The sequence below is a fragment of the Gallinula chloropus genome, assembly GCF_964237585.1.
Source record: "Gallinula chloropus genome assembly, chromosome: 5".
NCBI classification, from domain to species: Eukaryota; Metazoa; Chordata; class Aves; order Gruiformes; family Rallidae; genus Gallinula; species Gallinula chloropus.
The window spans coordinates 71,838,753-71,854,435 of NC_140090.1; the positions used below are offsets into that span (position 1 = coordinate 71,838,753).

A 15,683-nucleotide genomic window follows, 5' to 3' on the forward strand; every position below is an offset into this window, starting at 1 on the left:
ACATTACCCTGTAAAATTGCAGGTAGACTGAATGCACACAAAATATTAACTCAGTTAACTCTACAGGCTCTCTCTCAGCAGTTTCATGCAAAGCAATATGAAAAAGAAACCACTGTGCCTCCTCCAATGTTAGGCTGTCTTTTTGAAGGTTACAGAAGCCCAAAATCCAGTAACTGCATTCACAGAACACTATCTCTATGCTAGAAAACAGTGAAAATATCCTTAACTGCAATTTTTAAAGAGACACTGATTATTCCCACCGAGTTATTGCTCGTATGAGAACGAGCACCAGGTTGGCTTTTTCTGAACCATACGTTCTCAGCTTTTAATAAAAGGGAAGTTACAGAAACAAAACAAAACAATGGCAAGATAAACTGAAGTGTGTTTAAAATAGCACATTTAAGCAGAAGAGAAGCAGAGTGGAACCACAATCTTCAACCAGCGTAAGGGTTAGGAAACACAAATGCAGAGCATCGGATTCCCAGCTAGAAAGCCAGCCCCGTGAGAAACCACCAGAAAGTCAAAAGCAACACTGAAGATGACTGAAGACTAAGATGTGCCTATATCACATTTGGCAAGCAATATGAATTGGCAGTTATTGCAAGGCCAAGTCTTCTATCTGAAATAAACAGTCATGAAGATATTAAGCCTGGCCCAGCCCCTCCTCTATCACCTTCTGTAACACGAACTCTAAAATTAACCAACTTTATAACAACACTCTGTTCCTTCTGCTCACCTCCAAGTCCTGACTGAACTCACCACACTATTTTTACAAAACCTCCCTCTTATCTTTCTCATCCCACCTGCCTTTACCCTGTTCTCTCATAGATCTCCCTGTTATGGCAACTGCAGTCCAATGTGTCCTACACCTGGCTACACAGAAAAGCCAGCTACCAGGACAGCTGCCCTTTCCCTCAACTCTGACCATGTCTCCAACTCTTCTCCTGTATCAAGTTCAAACTCCCCCTCTCCAGAGCCGTGTCTAATTCCTCCCAACCTACTCTTCTAAACCAACCAGCCCCAGCCTGGTCCCCATGTGGCTCCTCCTGTGCCACCCAGCCCCCACTACTCACTGCCCCCCCTCTGTATCCTCCAAATCCCAGTGCTCACTCAACAGAGGACACAGTCTTTTAATAGGCTTCTTATTTATAGCCACCAAATTTTCCCTGCCTCCTGTACTGCATGAATAGCTCCAGCTGTAACAGCTACACGACCGTGCATCTTGAGCATCACACTCCTTTTCACTTGCGCCTTTCAAACTACATCCCTCAGAACAGCAACAAGCTTTCTACCTCATGTTCTTTTTGACCTCAGTCTGTTACAGGGTGGGATTCTGCACATTTACAGCTACCATAAATGATTAGTAACATCATGCCAGAAGACCACAGGACTATCACTGGGATTTTCTTTACTAGCAACGTTAAGCCCCTTGTACAGTACTGATATTTGTTCCTCCTTAGGTTTCAAATTAAATTACAATCAAACTGTATCACACATGAGAGAGATGATGATCTTCATTCTTTATAATAAATAAAAACCATCCACTTTCAACTTGGAAGGAAAAAAAAATAAGGTAAATATGGCCAGCCACCTTCACAATTTGTACTTACCCATTCCTCACCGGAATGCTTACATCTACTGATACTGCACTCTGCAGAGGTGGACAAATAGGAAACATCTATTGTTCCAAGGGATAAAGTAGTTTCATCCATGACACACAAGTTGACCTGAAGATCAGAAGCTGCAAAATAATGATATATACAAAATAATATATATGCTGAATAATACACACACATAAAAAAACCCGAACCCACATATGCACACACAGAATCTGAGTGATGGGTGTCTACAACAGTAAGTTAGCAAACTGGGGGCTTTGTGCCCTTCAGTAAAGTTACATTCTTAAAAGTGTCATCGCGGTCAGAAATTGGCATGATTTTAATGTGACAAAAACCCCCGCACACATCCAATTTCCACAAACACAGCGTATCAAGCAGCTACCTGCAAGCTCTTCTCTCCCTGCTCCTCTTCCCATTACTGGCCAGTATAGTCCCTTTATGCTTTCCCAGTGTTCTCATGGCATGGTTTAAGCCATTCAGCCACAAGGATACACATTTCAGCCACAAGGATACACATTTCAGCCACTTTCAAAAGTTTACTATTCTCTTGCACTACATGACCTTACTGTTTCATCATTTGGTTCTCAAGGACACCCACTACCTACAAAAAACCTTCATTAACGCTCTCTCCCAGCCCTACCTGGCAGTCTATTTCACGCCTCTGATTTAGCTGTAGTCAAACCAGTTTGCAAGCTGGGAGGAAGGCGCTCTCCACACAGAAGCACACCCCTGCACCCGAACGCGCTGCTCACTGAAGTGACACTATGGGCTCGGGGGATTGAAAAGCTGCAGAGAAGTCTAAACTTGCGGTGTTTAACACGGAAGGGTTACAGCTCATGTCATAAGCCCAGTAAACAACGCGTCCTCAGCCAAATTAAAAAGAAGGCAGGACAAATAGATGGGAATAACTTAGGGCTGCTTAGAGGACAAACCGCGCTGCCGGGCTACGGAGAGTCATGGGAACAGGAATCCCGGCATCTCCCTCCAGAGAAACTGCGAAGCGGCATCGCCGCCTCTTCCCCTCCGCCCCTGCAGAGGGGCTTTCTCCGAGCCGCGAGGAACGAGGCCACTTCCCACCCCTGACATCTGCAAGAGCGAGGCCTGAAACTTTTAAAGTCCAACATTTCTCCTTTCTTACCGTGCCCGTCCCGTCTCCTCCTCCCCCCCCGCCACCAGCCCCGAGCAGGCGCCAGCCTTCCGCACGCCGCTGCGGACGGGGCTCCGGCACCCGCTGCTGCGAGCTCCTCTGGCCACGCACCTACCCGGCGCCGCACAGCCCGGCCACGCAAGTTGCCCTTTTCCTCTGTGCTGCCCTCTTACCGCTCCCATCAGCCCTGATTTTTAAATCAGCGCTCGGGCAAACTGCTAACCCCAACCCCGCAGAGAGCACTTCAGAAAGGCTCCCGAACACCTGGACCGGTGCAAGCTGAACGCGTCCTCCAGCCGTGCTCAAGGTGACCTTGGCCGCGGCGACACACCGAGAAGACGGACTTTAAAAAGCCGCCTTCATTAAAAGCGTGAGCCGAGCGGAGGCAACTTCATACGAACCTCGATCGAGACCTGCCCGCCCCACTGCGCGCTCCCCGCTGCGGCGCTCCGGCTGTTCACCTGCCGCCGCACGCCATCCTCCGGTCTCCCGCCCGCTCGCCGGATCTGCTATAAATAAAAACACGGCGGATGAGCGCGGGCACCGGGTGCGGAGCGTCCCCCGGCGCCGCCGCCGCTGAGGGGCCGGTCCAGTGCGCAGCTCCGGCCGACGCGAGGGGCGGGCGCCGGCTCCGGCAGGGCCCGGAACCTCCGCACAACTCCCCCCCCCGCTAAACGCCGCCGCAGAGACGACCGAGGCTGCTCCCCTGCCTGCCCCCCCACCCCCCCCCGCTCGGCTCCGCTTCCCGCCGGTCCTGCGCACCGCCACACGCGCCCTCCGCACCCCGACCGGCAGCTCCTCCGCGGCGCCACCGCAGCTCACGCTCCCCGGCTGCGCTGCTGGCAGCGAGCGGCCCGCCCCCTGCCGCCACGCGGCAGCCCCTCGCCTTGCCCTGCCCCGTCCCGCCGCGGGGGGCAGCACAGCCGGGCCCGGACTCCGGCCCGAACCCGGACACGGGACCTGGAGCCGTACCGGGAGCCGGCTCCGGCCACCACGCCGGGCCCTACCCGCACCGCGGGCTCCGCAGCGGGGGCTGCCCCAGCCCGCCAAGCCGCGCGGCGGCGCCCGGCCTGACGCGACTTCCTGAGCGCCCGTCGCCATGGTGCGGGCCCGCCGCTTTCTGCCTGGGCCCGCCGGCTGCGGCCCCGCCGCTGCCCTCCCGCTCCTCCGCGACTGCTTTACCCGCCTACCCCACCCCGCACACCCGTGGCCAGGCCGGTGGCCGCGCTGCCCTGAGCAGCTCCGTCCGGCCGCAGCACAGCGCGGCCTCTTCCCTCTGGGAGCCGAGCGACACCGGCTGCAGCCACCGCGGGTGCAGGGGCATCGCTAACCAGGCGTTCCCACCCCAAGCCGCCTCCCCTCCCCTCTCCTCCTGGCGACGGGACCCACCAACAGTTACTTTGTTCTCAGAGCTGCTAAAAAGAAGAAAAAGACCCGCTGGAAAATTGATGTAAAATCGTCTTTATGTGGGTTTGCAGCGACTCCTGAGCCGCGACTGAGCTGCTGTTGAAATGAGATCGATGGCAGAAAATTCGGGACAGGTATCGATCTGCCTACCTGGCCTTGCAGCGCTGCCAGTTTGCCTTTTACTGAGCGCAAAAGCAAATGTTGATTGAGATTGCTGCATAGAAACAAACATGGGCCGAGAGTATTTTTTGGCTTTGGCGGTCTTGGGCTATTTAAAGATCGTCTCTGTGCAGCTGGAGCTGGGTTACAGACCTATGGAAAGGCTTAGCTCCTGCATTTCTCCCCTCGATTGTCTGAGTGCTTAGTCAAAACAGTGCAGCACAGGAACAGTGACACAAAAATGTGGTGGACTTGCCAGGTTAACGGCTGGCCTTGAGGATCTCAAAGGTCTTTTCCAACCTTAACAATTCTATGGTTGGAAGAGACCTTTGAAGATCATCAAGTCCAACCATTCCCATCCTATGCTAAACCATATTCTTAAGTACCTCATCTACCCTTTTTTTAAACACATCCAGGGAAGGTGCCTCAACCCCCTCCCTGGGCAGCCTGTTCCAGGCCCTGACAACTCTTTCAGTAAAAAAATTTTTCTAACATCCAATCTAAACCTGCCCTGGCACAGCTTTGTGCCATTTCCCCTTGTTCTATCTCCTGTCACCTGGCTGAAGAGACCATTGCCCACCTCTCTACAACCTCCCTTCAGGTAGTTGTAGGTGGTGATAAGGTCTCCCCTCAGCCTCTTCCAAGCTAAACATCCCCAGCTCCCTCAGCCGTTCCTCATATGATTTGCCCTCCAGCCCCTTCACCAGCCTGGTTGCCCTTCTCTGCACTCGCTCAAGGACCTCAATGTCCTTCTTATGGTGGGGAGCCCAGAACTGCTCACAGTACTCAAGGTGTGGCCTCACCAATGCTGAGTACAGGGGCACAATTACCTCCCTAGACCTACTGTTTTTGATACAAGCCAAGATGCCATTGGCCTTCTTGGCCACCCGGGCACACTGCTAGCTCATATTCAGCCTGCAGTCAACCAACACCCCCAGGTCCTTCTCTCCATCATTTTATGCTAACGCAAATATTCTGCTTACACATTTAAGCAACCCAAGGAGGTACTCTCCTTCTGGAGGTCTCACTTCTAGGTGCCATTCTTAATTTATTACAAATTAAAATTGTTAAGAATTGCAAATGCTTTTCAAATATAAAAGAAAATGCAGAAGATGTGGTAGACAAAACCCAAAGTGCTACATGCTTCAGTGAGTTGTACTGCTTCTCACAGTGGAGTGCCCCTGGGAATATCACTGGGGTATCAGAGCTGATGCTTTACCATGTCCTGTGGTTTATGGGTCAGAAGAGATTTTGAATCTGAATTTTCTGCCTTTAGCAAGAAAAGATACTCTGTTTTGTTGCAAGGTGGACTTTGGATTTTAAGGTGTCTACTTTCCAAATAATAAAAACAATTAAAATGTGATCTACTGAAAGGTAAAACTCGTAACAAGTTTGTATCTCTGCACAATATACAGTGCAGCATTTTTTCACAGCAAAGCACCACTTTCTAGGGCATCACATTTTGTACAGAGAAAGGAGAATCCCTAATTGTATTTCTTATGGTTTCTCCCAATTTTCTCATAATCTGGGCCAAGAATTTCTGTGTGTCAGTTCTGTTGAGGAAGAGTTGGTTCAAATAGTGCCAAACACCCACTTTCCAGTTTTGGCTTCGACAAGCAATACAGCCAAAATCTCTGGCCACTTCTGAAAGAGAAGCCCCTAACTGTCCAGCTTTACAACAAAGATTTTGACTCAGTATCAGCTTTTTCTGGAATTGATTTACTCAAGGTCAGCTGGGAAAGAGAGGGGCAGATTTTCATCTGGGGCTGAGTGGATTTGTAACTAACTGCTTTGGCAGCGGCCATCAGAATGGAAAGAGAATAGGTACAGCTTTCACCAACAACAGAGTCACGGTGCTACTGTCAGATTTGTGCAACCTCAGTTATTACATCCTCATCTCACCTTCGCTTGCATAATGAGCATCTCATTGACTTGATGAGTTGTGGAGGACAGAGAAGACATCTGTCTCTACTCCTGCGGCCCAGCCAGTCAGCATCTCATACTTGTCATTGCGTGGAGATTGTCCTACATGCACTGGGGAAGCATTGGAAGGGGAAAGTCTGGACTTCATTCAGAACAGTGAAATCCAGTGTTATGTCACGTATTTTTTGTAACTCTCTCTGCATAAAGAGCAGATGATGGTAGTCAAAGCCCTGGTATCATGATCATCACCCTGCATCCTGGTCGTTGCTGTGAGCATAGGTCTGTGCAATGGGGGAAGCCAGAGCTGTGACTGAAGTGGCAGAATTATTTCAGAAATCACGTTGGAGGAGATGATTCAACAACTGGATTACACAAAAACTGACTGTAACAGAGATGGCAATAAATGGTTGCATCTCAGAAAATACATGAAATGTTAAGCAGTTAAAATTCTTGTTAGTGTTGTCTAATAATTTCATTGCTCGACTGCATGTGTATTGTTACTTGGGCACTTTTTAGTAGGTACTTTACCTTATAAAGGACTCTCAATTTTCCTTACACACAACTTTACTTTCTCTATGGAATCACTATTTTTTTCACACATAAAACCCTAGGATTGAACAGTGCATTCAGTTTCAGCGTGCTACAATATAACTCAGAGCAAACTCTCAGCCTGCAAGTGTAAAGCAAGCTTGCCTGCTTTGCTTCCCTCTATAAAGATGAACTCTGGTACATCCAGAATCTAATACAGACCTTTTGGCATGCTTTTTTCTTGCACACTTTTATGCTGGTATATTTTTCAGGATGTAAAGTAGCTATTTCTGTGATATAAGCAATACAAAAATCAGAATAAAAGCTTCAGCGGCTTTATCAGATAATTTTATGCGGTCTCTAGGGTCTGGTTTTAGTATAATTTGTGAGAAAACTGCTTAGGCTATTCTCTAGAGTGTTTTGGGAAAGAAACAGTAAATAGACACAGTGTTTTACTCCAACAGCAATTCCATGTAATCAAAAAAACCCCAACTTTTTCTGGTATGACTGTAAAGCAGTTTTCTTGTTTTCCTAACCTTTGAAAATTCTTGGCTTATTGTAAAATAAATCCAGAGATGATTTTGTCACTCATCTGAAAAGGACGCAGAACTAGTCCAATGTCAACTGCAGCTCAGCAAGATCTTTTTACAGGATATGCTTCTATAAATCCTCAGGCTTAGTAGTAAAATCTCATTTCAGTGTTGAGAGCTTGGTGGTGATGTTGTGTTGCCATGGAGTCAAGCAAATGGGAAAAATTTTGGAATGCCCTAAAGGAACAGACTTTGAGAGCTGTGTCTGCTCCAAAAAGCTCAAATACTGCTGGGTCTCGCTTCCAGAAAAGAGAGACTCTATCCTACTTCCATTGAAGTCAATGGGAGGCTTGCCACTGATCTCAGTAGGAGCGGGAGCATGCCTAAGTTTTGCAATCCATCTTTTTAAACTTCTTAAACCGAGGTGTTTCCCGTGCCAGTGAGTCCAGGGAGGTGATTTGCATAGGATGGCAAATCAGCAGAACCCTGGCTTTGTGTGAATAAGCTGCTGACCACATCACACATAGCAGCCTGCAAATAAGAGCGAGCTGGCAGGACTCCTTTTTATTTTAAATAATGGTTAGTCCTTCCTATGTTTAAATTCCTCATGAAGCTTCCAACGGAGTTCAACAAAGTACCTGTTTGCCAGACAATGCTCTGCAGAGGAGGAGGGAGAAGGGATGCGGGGGGCTTCTTTTTACATCGCCCCTACCCGGGGTCTGCGCTCCCAGCTCGCTTCCAGCGATTCCCATGATGTCACTTTTAGTAATGGAGACATGTTTACAAAAGAGTACACAGCATCCTCTTTGAAAAGGAACTTTCAAAACCGAGGAGTGCTACAAAAGTTAGGAAACCAAAAACTGAGTGAGGAGGGAGTAAAGACCGAGACAAAGGTTCTTTGTTTGCAGTGACCGAACTCGACCTCACATGACTATGAACAATAATGAATATGCAATTTGGCAGTTGCAGAACTCCAAGTCAGCGGTATTGCCTCTGGTATACAAGGTTTTAAGAGCATCTGAGAGTGGCAAGTGGCCATGAAATGGACTGATAAGATTTTACACAGAAATGGTTTGGGTATACTTTATATCTCCGTTCAAGAGAAAGGGTTTCTTCTCTTCTATTTCATCTCCCTTATCTTGAGAACAAATGCAAAATTCATTAAGAGCGCAGTGACTCTCCTATGCAATGCAGCACATCGTGTTTCTGCAATTTCTTCTCATTCAAATATCACATTTGTTATTGTAAGAAAAAGATAAGGGCATTTCAGCCCAAACTGCTCCTAGCTTCTCCCTTGAACTTGTTATTCACTTTAGTACAAAAAAGGCTTTTGTTCTAACAGAAAGCACCGCTGGGTTAAAACCAATAAATCTAAGTTTTATACTTGTAAACTTAGCACCATTTACCTATCATGCAATTACACACATACTTGTATTACACACAAATCAGAAAATCTTAACTACTCAAAAGAATTTGCCTGCATTTTTAATTTAGGAATGCTGAGTGACAGAATTTGGAACATGATTCTCCTATACTCAGACCTTAAGCAATTATCTGCCATAACAATGCAAGCGTCCCTGTGCCTGCTGTGAATAAGGGGAACCTTTTCTAAGGGTGGTCATTGCACTTCTCTGCTTTTCTTTGTTGAGGGTATTTGCAAAGCTGACACTTTATCTAAGATTTTGCCTGGAAAACACCACGGATGAAACAACTCATTTACTGTATATAGGCCCTAAATACTGTTGGATGCCTCAAGATACTATTTGTAAATCTTTAAAAATCAGTATGTAGGTGAGGGGCTCTGATTATATAAAGGATAAATCTAGATTTGTGTTTGCAGATATTTATAGTTTCGCTAATGACTTTATGTCAAGTCCAATGGACTTCTACTTGTTGTTAACCTCTCCCCAGAAGGGTTTCTTCTCATCTGGTTCCCTCTTCAGGGATGCAGAGCTGCATTCTATCCTTCTAAGCAAGCAACCAAGAAATAGACATGCAGGAATCTGAGAGCTGAGGGCAGTGTGGACCATTCTGAAAAATCATCATCTCATTAAAAAAAAAAAAAATCACGAAATCATGATCTGACCAAATTTGCTGTGATTCATCCTTGAGAGATTGCATTTTTTTCTAGAATAACACAACTCTTGATTGTTATGAGATGCTAGGCAAGTCTTTCATCGGTATCTCAAACAGAGAAGGGTTTCACCACTCAGGTTTGCTCTAGTGTGCAATTGTTGGCTTCAGGAGGACTTGTCATATCCTAGAATGTAAAGCACTGTAGATATTGGCAATTGTGCTCACAGACAGCTACTTCAGCCTCCTATGCACAAGAGTCTTTGCAACAGATTGTAGGACCCAGGTGTTGATTTGCATGCTGTCCCACCCCTCCCCGCTACTGCAGGGATGTGGGACCATAATCAAGGTGCTGACATATGGAAACGCCTTGATGCCTTTGACCTGGAAGATGTAAGACCTGTTGCTTGTTCTGTCTCCACAGACAACTGAAAAGAGGCTGGCTATTTCCCCTTGTTTCCCACACTTAAGATATTGATTAGATCCCCTCTCAGCCTTCTTTTCTGAAGGCTGAACAGTCCCAGCTCACTCAGCCTCTCCTCATAGGGGAGATGCTCCAGGACTTTAATCATCTTTGTAGCCCTTTGCTAGACTCTTTCCAGGAGATCCCTGTCCTTTTTATACTGGGGAGCCCAGAAATGGACACAATACTACAGGTGGGGCCTGACCAGGGCAGAGTAGAGGGGGAGGATCACCTCCTTTGACCTGCTGGCCATGGTCCTTTTAATGCACCCCAGAATCCGATTGGCCTTCTTGGCCACCGGCTCACACTGCTGGCTCGTGGCCAGCCTGCTGTCCACTGATGATTTAGGTTTTGCAAAAAGCAAACAGGAAGTAAAGCTTCCCACAGATACGTAGATTTATTTTCTTTTTAAGACTGTCTCACTGAAAAAATACAAGGTCTCCAGGCTTTAGTTTATCATAGATGTATATAATGAACTACATGTAACTGGAATTTTATCCATGGTCACAATCAACAGAAAGTAAATGATATGTTTTGTTCCAGCACTACAAAATTAACCAATAACCCTGAAAAAAAGCCATATTTTTTGCCTTTGGCCTTCTCTTCGAACTCATCTGTCTACACCAGTTGTTACATTCCACTTCTGACATTCAAATCACATTGAGCAATTTTCCCACAGTGCGTTTCCCAAACAAAAGCACTTTTTCCCACTCCCACTTCTGTGTCTCCTGGATCTGGGAACTGCAGAAGAATATTCTTCTTTAAATCCTAAGACCCAGCCTACAGCTCTATTGCAGCGCTTGATTTCATAAACTACCAGTGATCATTTGAGTAACACGATACCAGTTGTAGGCAAGCTGCTTTTGCCTACAATTTGCCTAGTAATTTTCAGTTACTAAATAACAGATAATTCAATATATAGCATAGGTGTTTGTTTGTTTGTTTTATGTAACTATTTGAAGCGTAACCTAATACTTCCTCAAGCACCTTGTAAGTACCCTAAAACTATTAAATTGCTTAATTATTCCAGGATATTCACCTGGAATGGCAGAGGTCTGGAAAGGGATATATAATCTCTTGTTAAGATGATGTTTTTTTACAGCTCTGGCCTTTCCCCTTTATAAAAGCACAGTGTGTATTAGTAGCTTGGTATTTCACCCACAACCACCCAGAGCTTCAGGAAAATTGCACAGGGCACAGCACGACAGGCTGGTTTCATAAAGCTGTTTGTGGGCTTAGGACTGAGTCACTCCACAGCTCTTTCAGATTTAGGATAATGCATGATCATACATGCCTTGTATTTCTTCCTGCACTTTTCCCATTTCATTCCCTCCATAGGAGGGGTAAAGCACCTGTGGTTTCTGGAGGGTTCCTGTTTGTTTTACCTTTACCTGCAGTGAGAGATTAGAGTACACATTCCCTGCAGCAAAGTACCCTAGGCTGTGGGATAAGAGGTGTTTTGAGTCAGGTCTTTTGGGGAAGAGAAACGATTGATGCCTTTCATTAGGACCTACTCAACCTAACCTGTGGTACAAAGAGAAGATTATATCAGCTGTTGACTTCAAACCACGTCTTTCAGAGGCACAAGTTACAAAATAGCCATTTCAGCCACCATATAAAAATGGGGCAAATTTGAGCACCTATGTGTCAGCATGATTTACTATACAAGTGTCACAGTAGTTCAGGCAAAATCAAACTGGCATAGAATTCAGGTTGAAAGGGAAGATGAGGAGCCTCTGGAAGAATGTGTCTTATTTCTTCTGACAAGCTGGAAAAAAATGTAGTAAACTATAAACAGCCCTTCTGCATTTTGTGATTGAACTTTTTAATTGTCAATGTTATGGATTGACTACACTGCTCTGATTTTATGAAATACAAAAAGTAGTGCGCAGGCCACTCAAAAATCTGCTTTAGTGGTCAGAATATACGGGTGTATATACTGCCTTTAGGCTCTTCCTTGCAAAACGTTTTCTTCTCATTTTCTGCTTGTTTCTATCTTCAATATGAAACTGAGCTTCACCCCTCAAGCTGGGTGGCATTTCCCCACCAGCTTTTTGCATGAGAGAACTTTCTGTGCATTTTCACCTTTGACATTTCTCAGATATGCTTTTGTGGGTAGTTAGTATTTAGTATTTCTTATATGACAGAAGTTAAGTATGTTTTAGTTGAGTTATTTAATTAAAAAGCCCAAACACTTGGGAAGCACTGGCCAGGTTGGATACTGGAGAAGGCTCCTTTGCAGTTAAGAATTCATTTCCAGAACAGCCTTCCAAGAGAACTATGGGGCCAATATCAGCCTTAAGTCCAACCTATATCATGGGATCATCCCGACATTTCTGGCCAGTTTCAGCACCTCCAGTAGATCCTTAGTACATATGGGCCAGGAGGTACCATCAGTAATCCTAGTATGATGAAAGATGGAACAAAATTTCATAACTTGTTTACACTAGGAACACTTGTTGCTAAAAATGTCTTAGTTACTATATTTTAACTAATATTTCAAGTGCTAGCATAGATATGTTATCTGTTCCTGATCAGCCCTCAAAGTGAGAGCCAATGTATTTTGAAACCTGATTTATTTTCTAACCTAGGCCTTGATGAATCTCATAAAACCTGGGTCAGGCAGATCTGGAGAAAAAGTCATCCATATCTCTGTACTTGCAAAATCTGGAACAATGCACGATCAAAGAGTCTGAATGCCCTTTTGCAACTTTGTGATCAGTAGCATGATCCACTCTCTCTGTTCCTCTGTTCTATCTATTCCTCTGGAAAATCCATACAAGATGGTTTCTGACCATAGATGTGCCACATCTCATCAGCTGATACTTGGAATTGAAAAAGGCTCCATACAAAGCAAGGTGTGCATTTTCAGAAAATATATGCTGATGGAGCACTCCAACAAAGAAATTCCTTAAATCTAACTTGTGGGCTGTGCTATGGAAATTAAAATTAAATAGTAAGAGAGGAGTTAAAGTATTGTTAGAGGAGGAAAGGAGGAAAGTGTAATTATAGATAACAACATTTCAAACTGCAACTCTATAATACTTCTGATTTAGATTTAGATTTGAATAGTTGTTTCATTTTTCTGAACTAAGATTCCCCCTCTGCCCCTGCATATCAATTCTCTTCAATTTCTTCCACTCCAGGCTAAACCCTGCATGTAGTGCAATGTCTAAGACATCTTTAGCCTCTCCTTTCATGACTTAGCCCAAGTAAAATTAAATACAAGAAAAAGTGCTAACACAGAAGATGTAACTCGTTACTGTTGACTAAGTCTTCTGATGTCTTCTCTGTCTGTATGTTACTATGTTCCAGCTGGTACAGCCTGAGACCCTTGGGGTAAACACTGTCATCCGGAACCGGAGGGCTGCATCACAGTATATGGTACTTAGATAACTTCTTTATATATGGTACAACTATCATAATTTATATGCAGGGCAATCACAGCTGCATATATTGACCCGTTTGAACTTAGATCATACACTTCTGTATTAATCAAGTATTTGGCTTATGTGCAAAGAATTTTAATTAATGTAAAATTAATTTGTCCGAGAGTAACCTCTGAAACCATGCTTACATTATCAGTTGAGATTTGTGCAGGATACTTCATGGAGCTGCAATCTATGCATCCTTACGTAACAGGCATTAAGAAGCAGTTACACAAGTTAACGCAAACACCACCGATAGATGAAAATCCATGGCACAGACAGGATCTTGAGTAATCATCAGAGCAGTGCCAGAAAGCAAATGCTACCTGCAGAAAACTTTTTTCTTTGGTCATGTTAAATGCATTGCAGGGGATGCTCTGCATTTCAGTTGCTGGTAGGCAGACTGAATTTTTCCAAGCCTTAATACAGGGTCTGCCACAAAATGGCTTTTTATTGTAAACTTTTTAGCCCTCAAAACCTGTTAATACAAACTTTGACCAATGCTGCCACAAAAGGTATGTGCAACTCAACTCATATCTTTACTGACTGCAATAATAAACTTTTGGTCTAAAACAAACAAGTCATTAGCAAACAAATACCTTTGTGCACTGTGGTTACTTGGGCCCCCTCCCATCATCCCCTTTTTCACTCGCTGTTCACATGCTTTGAGTCTGATGTCTGAGTGTGTCCTCATGATGCCAGGGCCTTGCAGCTTTCTCAAATTTAGTATGGGGCAAGAACATACTCCATTTCTCCGTGCACAAAGTTTATTAGCATCTCAGGTGTTAATTTAAGGCACAGGATATGGCTGAATTCAGGCAGCTGTGCCTGTAGATACATGTATTTTAACTCCAAGAAATGTGATCCAATTAACTCTACTAGTTTCAAAATATTTTTTAAAGTTGATGTTAATTCCTGATAAATATATTTCATTTTGCACAAGAGGATCATCCTGAGCCCCCTTTTTTAGATATGTTATATTGCAGGCATTAAAGTGCTATACAGACTATTTTGTGGGGCAGATTCTATCACTTTTACATCAATAGAAATTGGGATGACTGCAAATACCTACTGGTGCAACAGAGCAGATTTTTTTTCTCAGCCATTATAAAAGACTCATATTCATGGCAAGGCATAACTGTGTGGTCAGACATACTTTTTGAAAGATGCACAGTTTACCACAGTTTAACTGCATTACACCTTCAGAAAACACACAGGTCTTTTAGCATCAGGCCTGGAGGAAGACACAATGCTTTTTTTCTTTTTTTTTTAAATCTGTGGCATTGCCTGCTTCCTTGGAGGAGGTGTTCTCAATGGTTTAAAAGGTAACCAAATATATCCCAACAGCAGTAAAATAGTAGTACTGGGTGACTAGGGTGCACAAAATGAGGTTGCATTGAGTGGGACAGGAATGAACAAGGGAAGGAAAGTTTGGGTTTACCCTTTTAGCAGCCTGATAAGAATCCACCCACACAACTTTACTTCTAACCCACTAGTCTAAGGAGGCATTTCATTTCCCCTTTTAAGTCTCCTGTTCTTAGGCCTCCATCTCTCCAAACACAACCTCATGCAAATAAACACATTCATTTGGTCTCTGACAAACCTACTCAACATCACCCCAAAACCTGAACCCTCCTGATTCACCTTTTCCATTTGTTTTCCATCTCCTCTCAAGAGAAAGAAAATGTATCATTCCTTTGGGGTTTTTTTTTGGTTAAAACTAGCTAATGACAAAACATACCCCTCAGCTGGGAGGTGTGCAGTGAGCTAGCTGGGGGAAATGATCCACCTGAAATATAACCATCATTCTGGTGCAACTGAGGCAGCAGAAGGGTGGGAGGAATAACAGAGGGAGGGACAGGAGCTGCGCAAAGCAGCAGGGCCATTAAAAGACATGGCTGCAAAGTGGTGCTCACAGAGTCACATCCTACTGCCTGTGAGGAATAGCATTGCTTACTGCTACTGAATGAGAACACAAACATGGTGGAGGCAGAGCCCCAGGAGGAAAATAGACTTCTTGGAGAATGAGGTTAAATCACAGCTTTAAAATGTACATTCTTTATGTGATTATCCAGGTCAAGGCTCAGTTTTGTTTTCTGGGTGTGTTGCAGAAGAGTGGGAAATAATTCAAATACTCATAACATGCCTTTTCTCTCATTGAAAATAACTTCTTTTTTATAAAAAAAAAAAAAGATAAATTAATCAGTTTTGCTTGTATGCTGACAAGTCAATTTACCAGAACATATCTGCAATCATTTCTCAATTAAAACTACATTCCATTTGTTGAAGCCCTTGAGAGCACAATGATGTCAATGGGATCAATCATCACAGCATGTTTTCTTTAACAAGTTGTTTTCCTCAGTGTGATGTTTTGCTACAAGTTATAGCCAATTCAGCTGCTCTTGA

At 44.5% G+C, this 15,683-nt stretch overlaps 1 protein-coding gene across 1 annotated transcript in view; it reads right to left on the reverse strand.

Moving 5' to 3' along the window:
• GPAM (glycerol-3-phosphate acyltransferase, mitochondrial) overlaps positions 1–3,243 on the reverse strand; it is a 30,438-nt gene extending 27,195 nt beyond the window's left edge. Inside the window, exons 1-2 of the mRNA XM_084264991.1 lie at positions 3,168–3,243; positions 1,611–1,741 (exon numbers count right to left, since the gene is read on the reverse strand). Coding sequence (XP_084121117.1) covers positions 1,611–1,712 — 102 coding nt within the window. The 5' untranslated portion in view covers positions 1,713–1,741; positions 3,168–3,243. The remainder of the gene's footprint in view (positions 1–1,610; positions 1,742–3,167) is intronic.
• Positions 3,244–15,683: the final 12,440 nt, after the last annotated feature.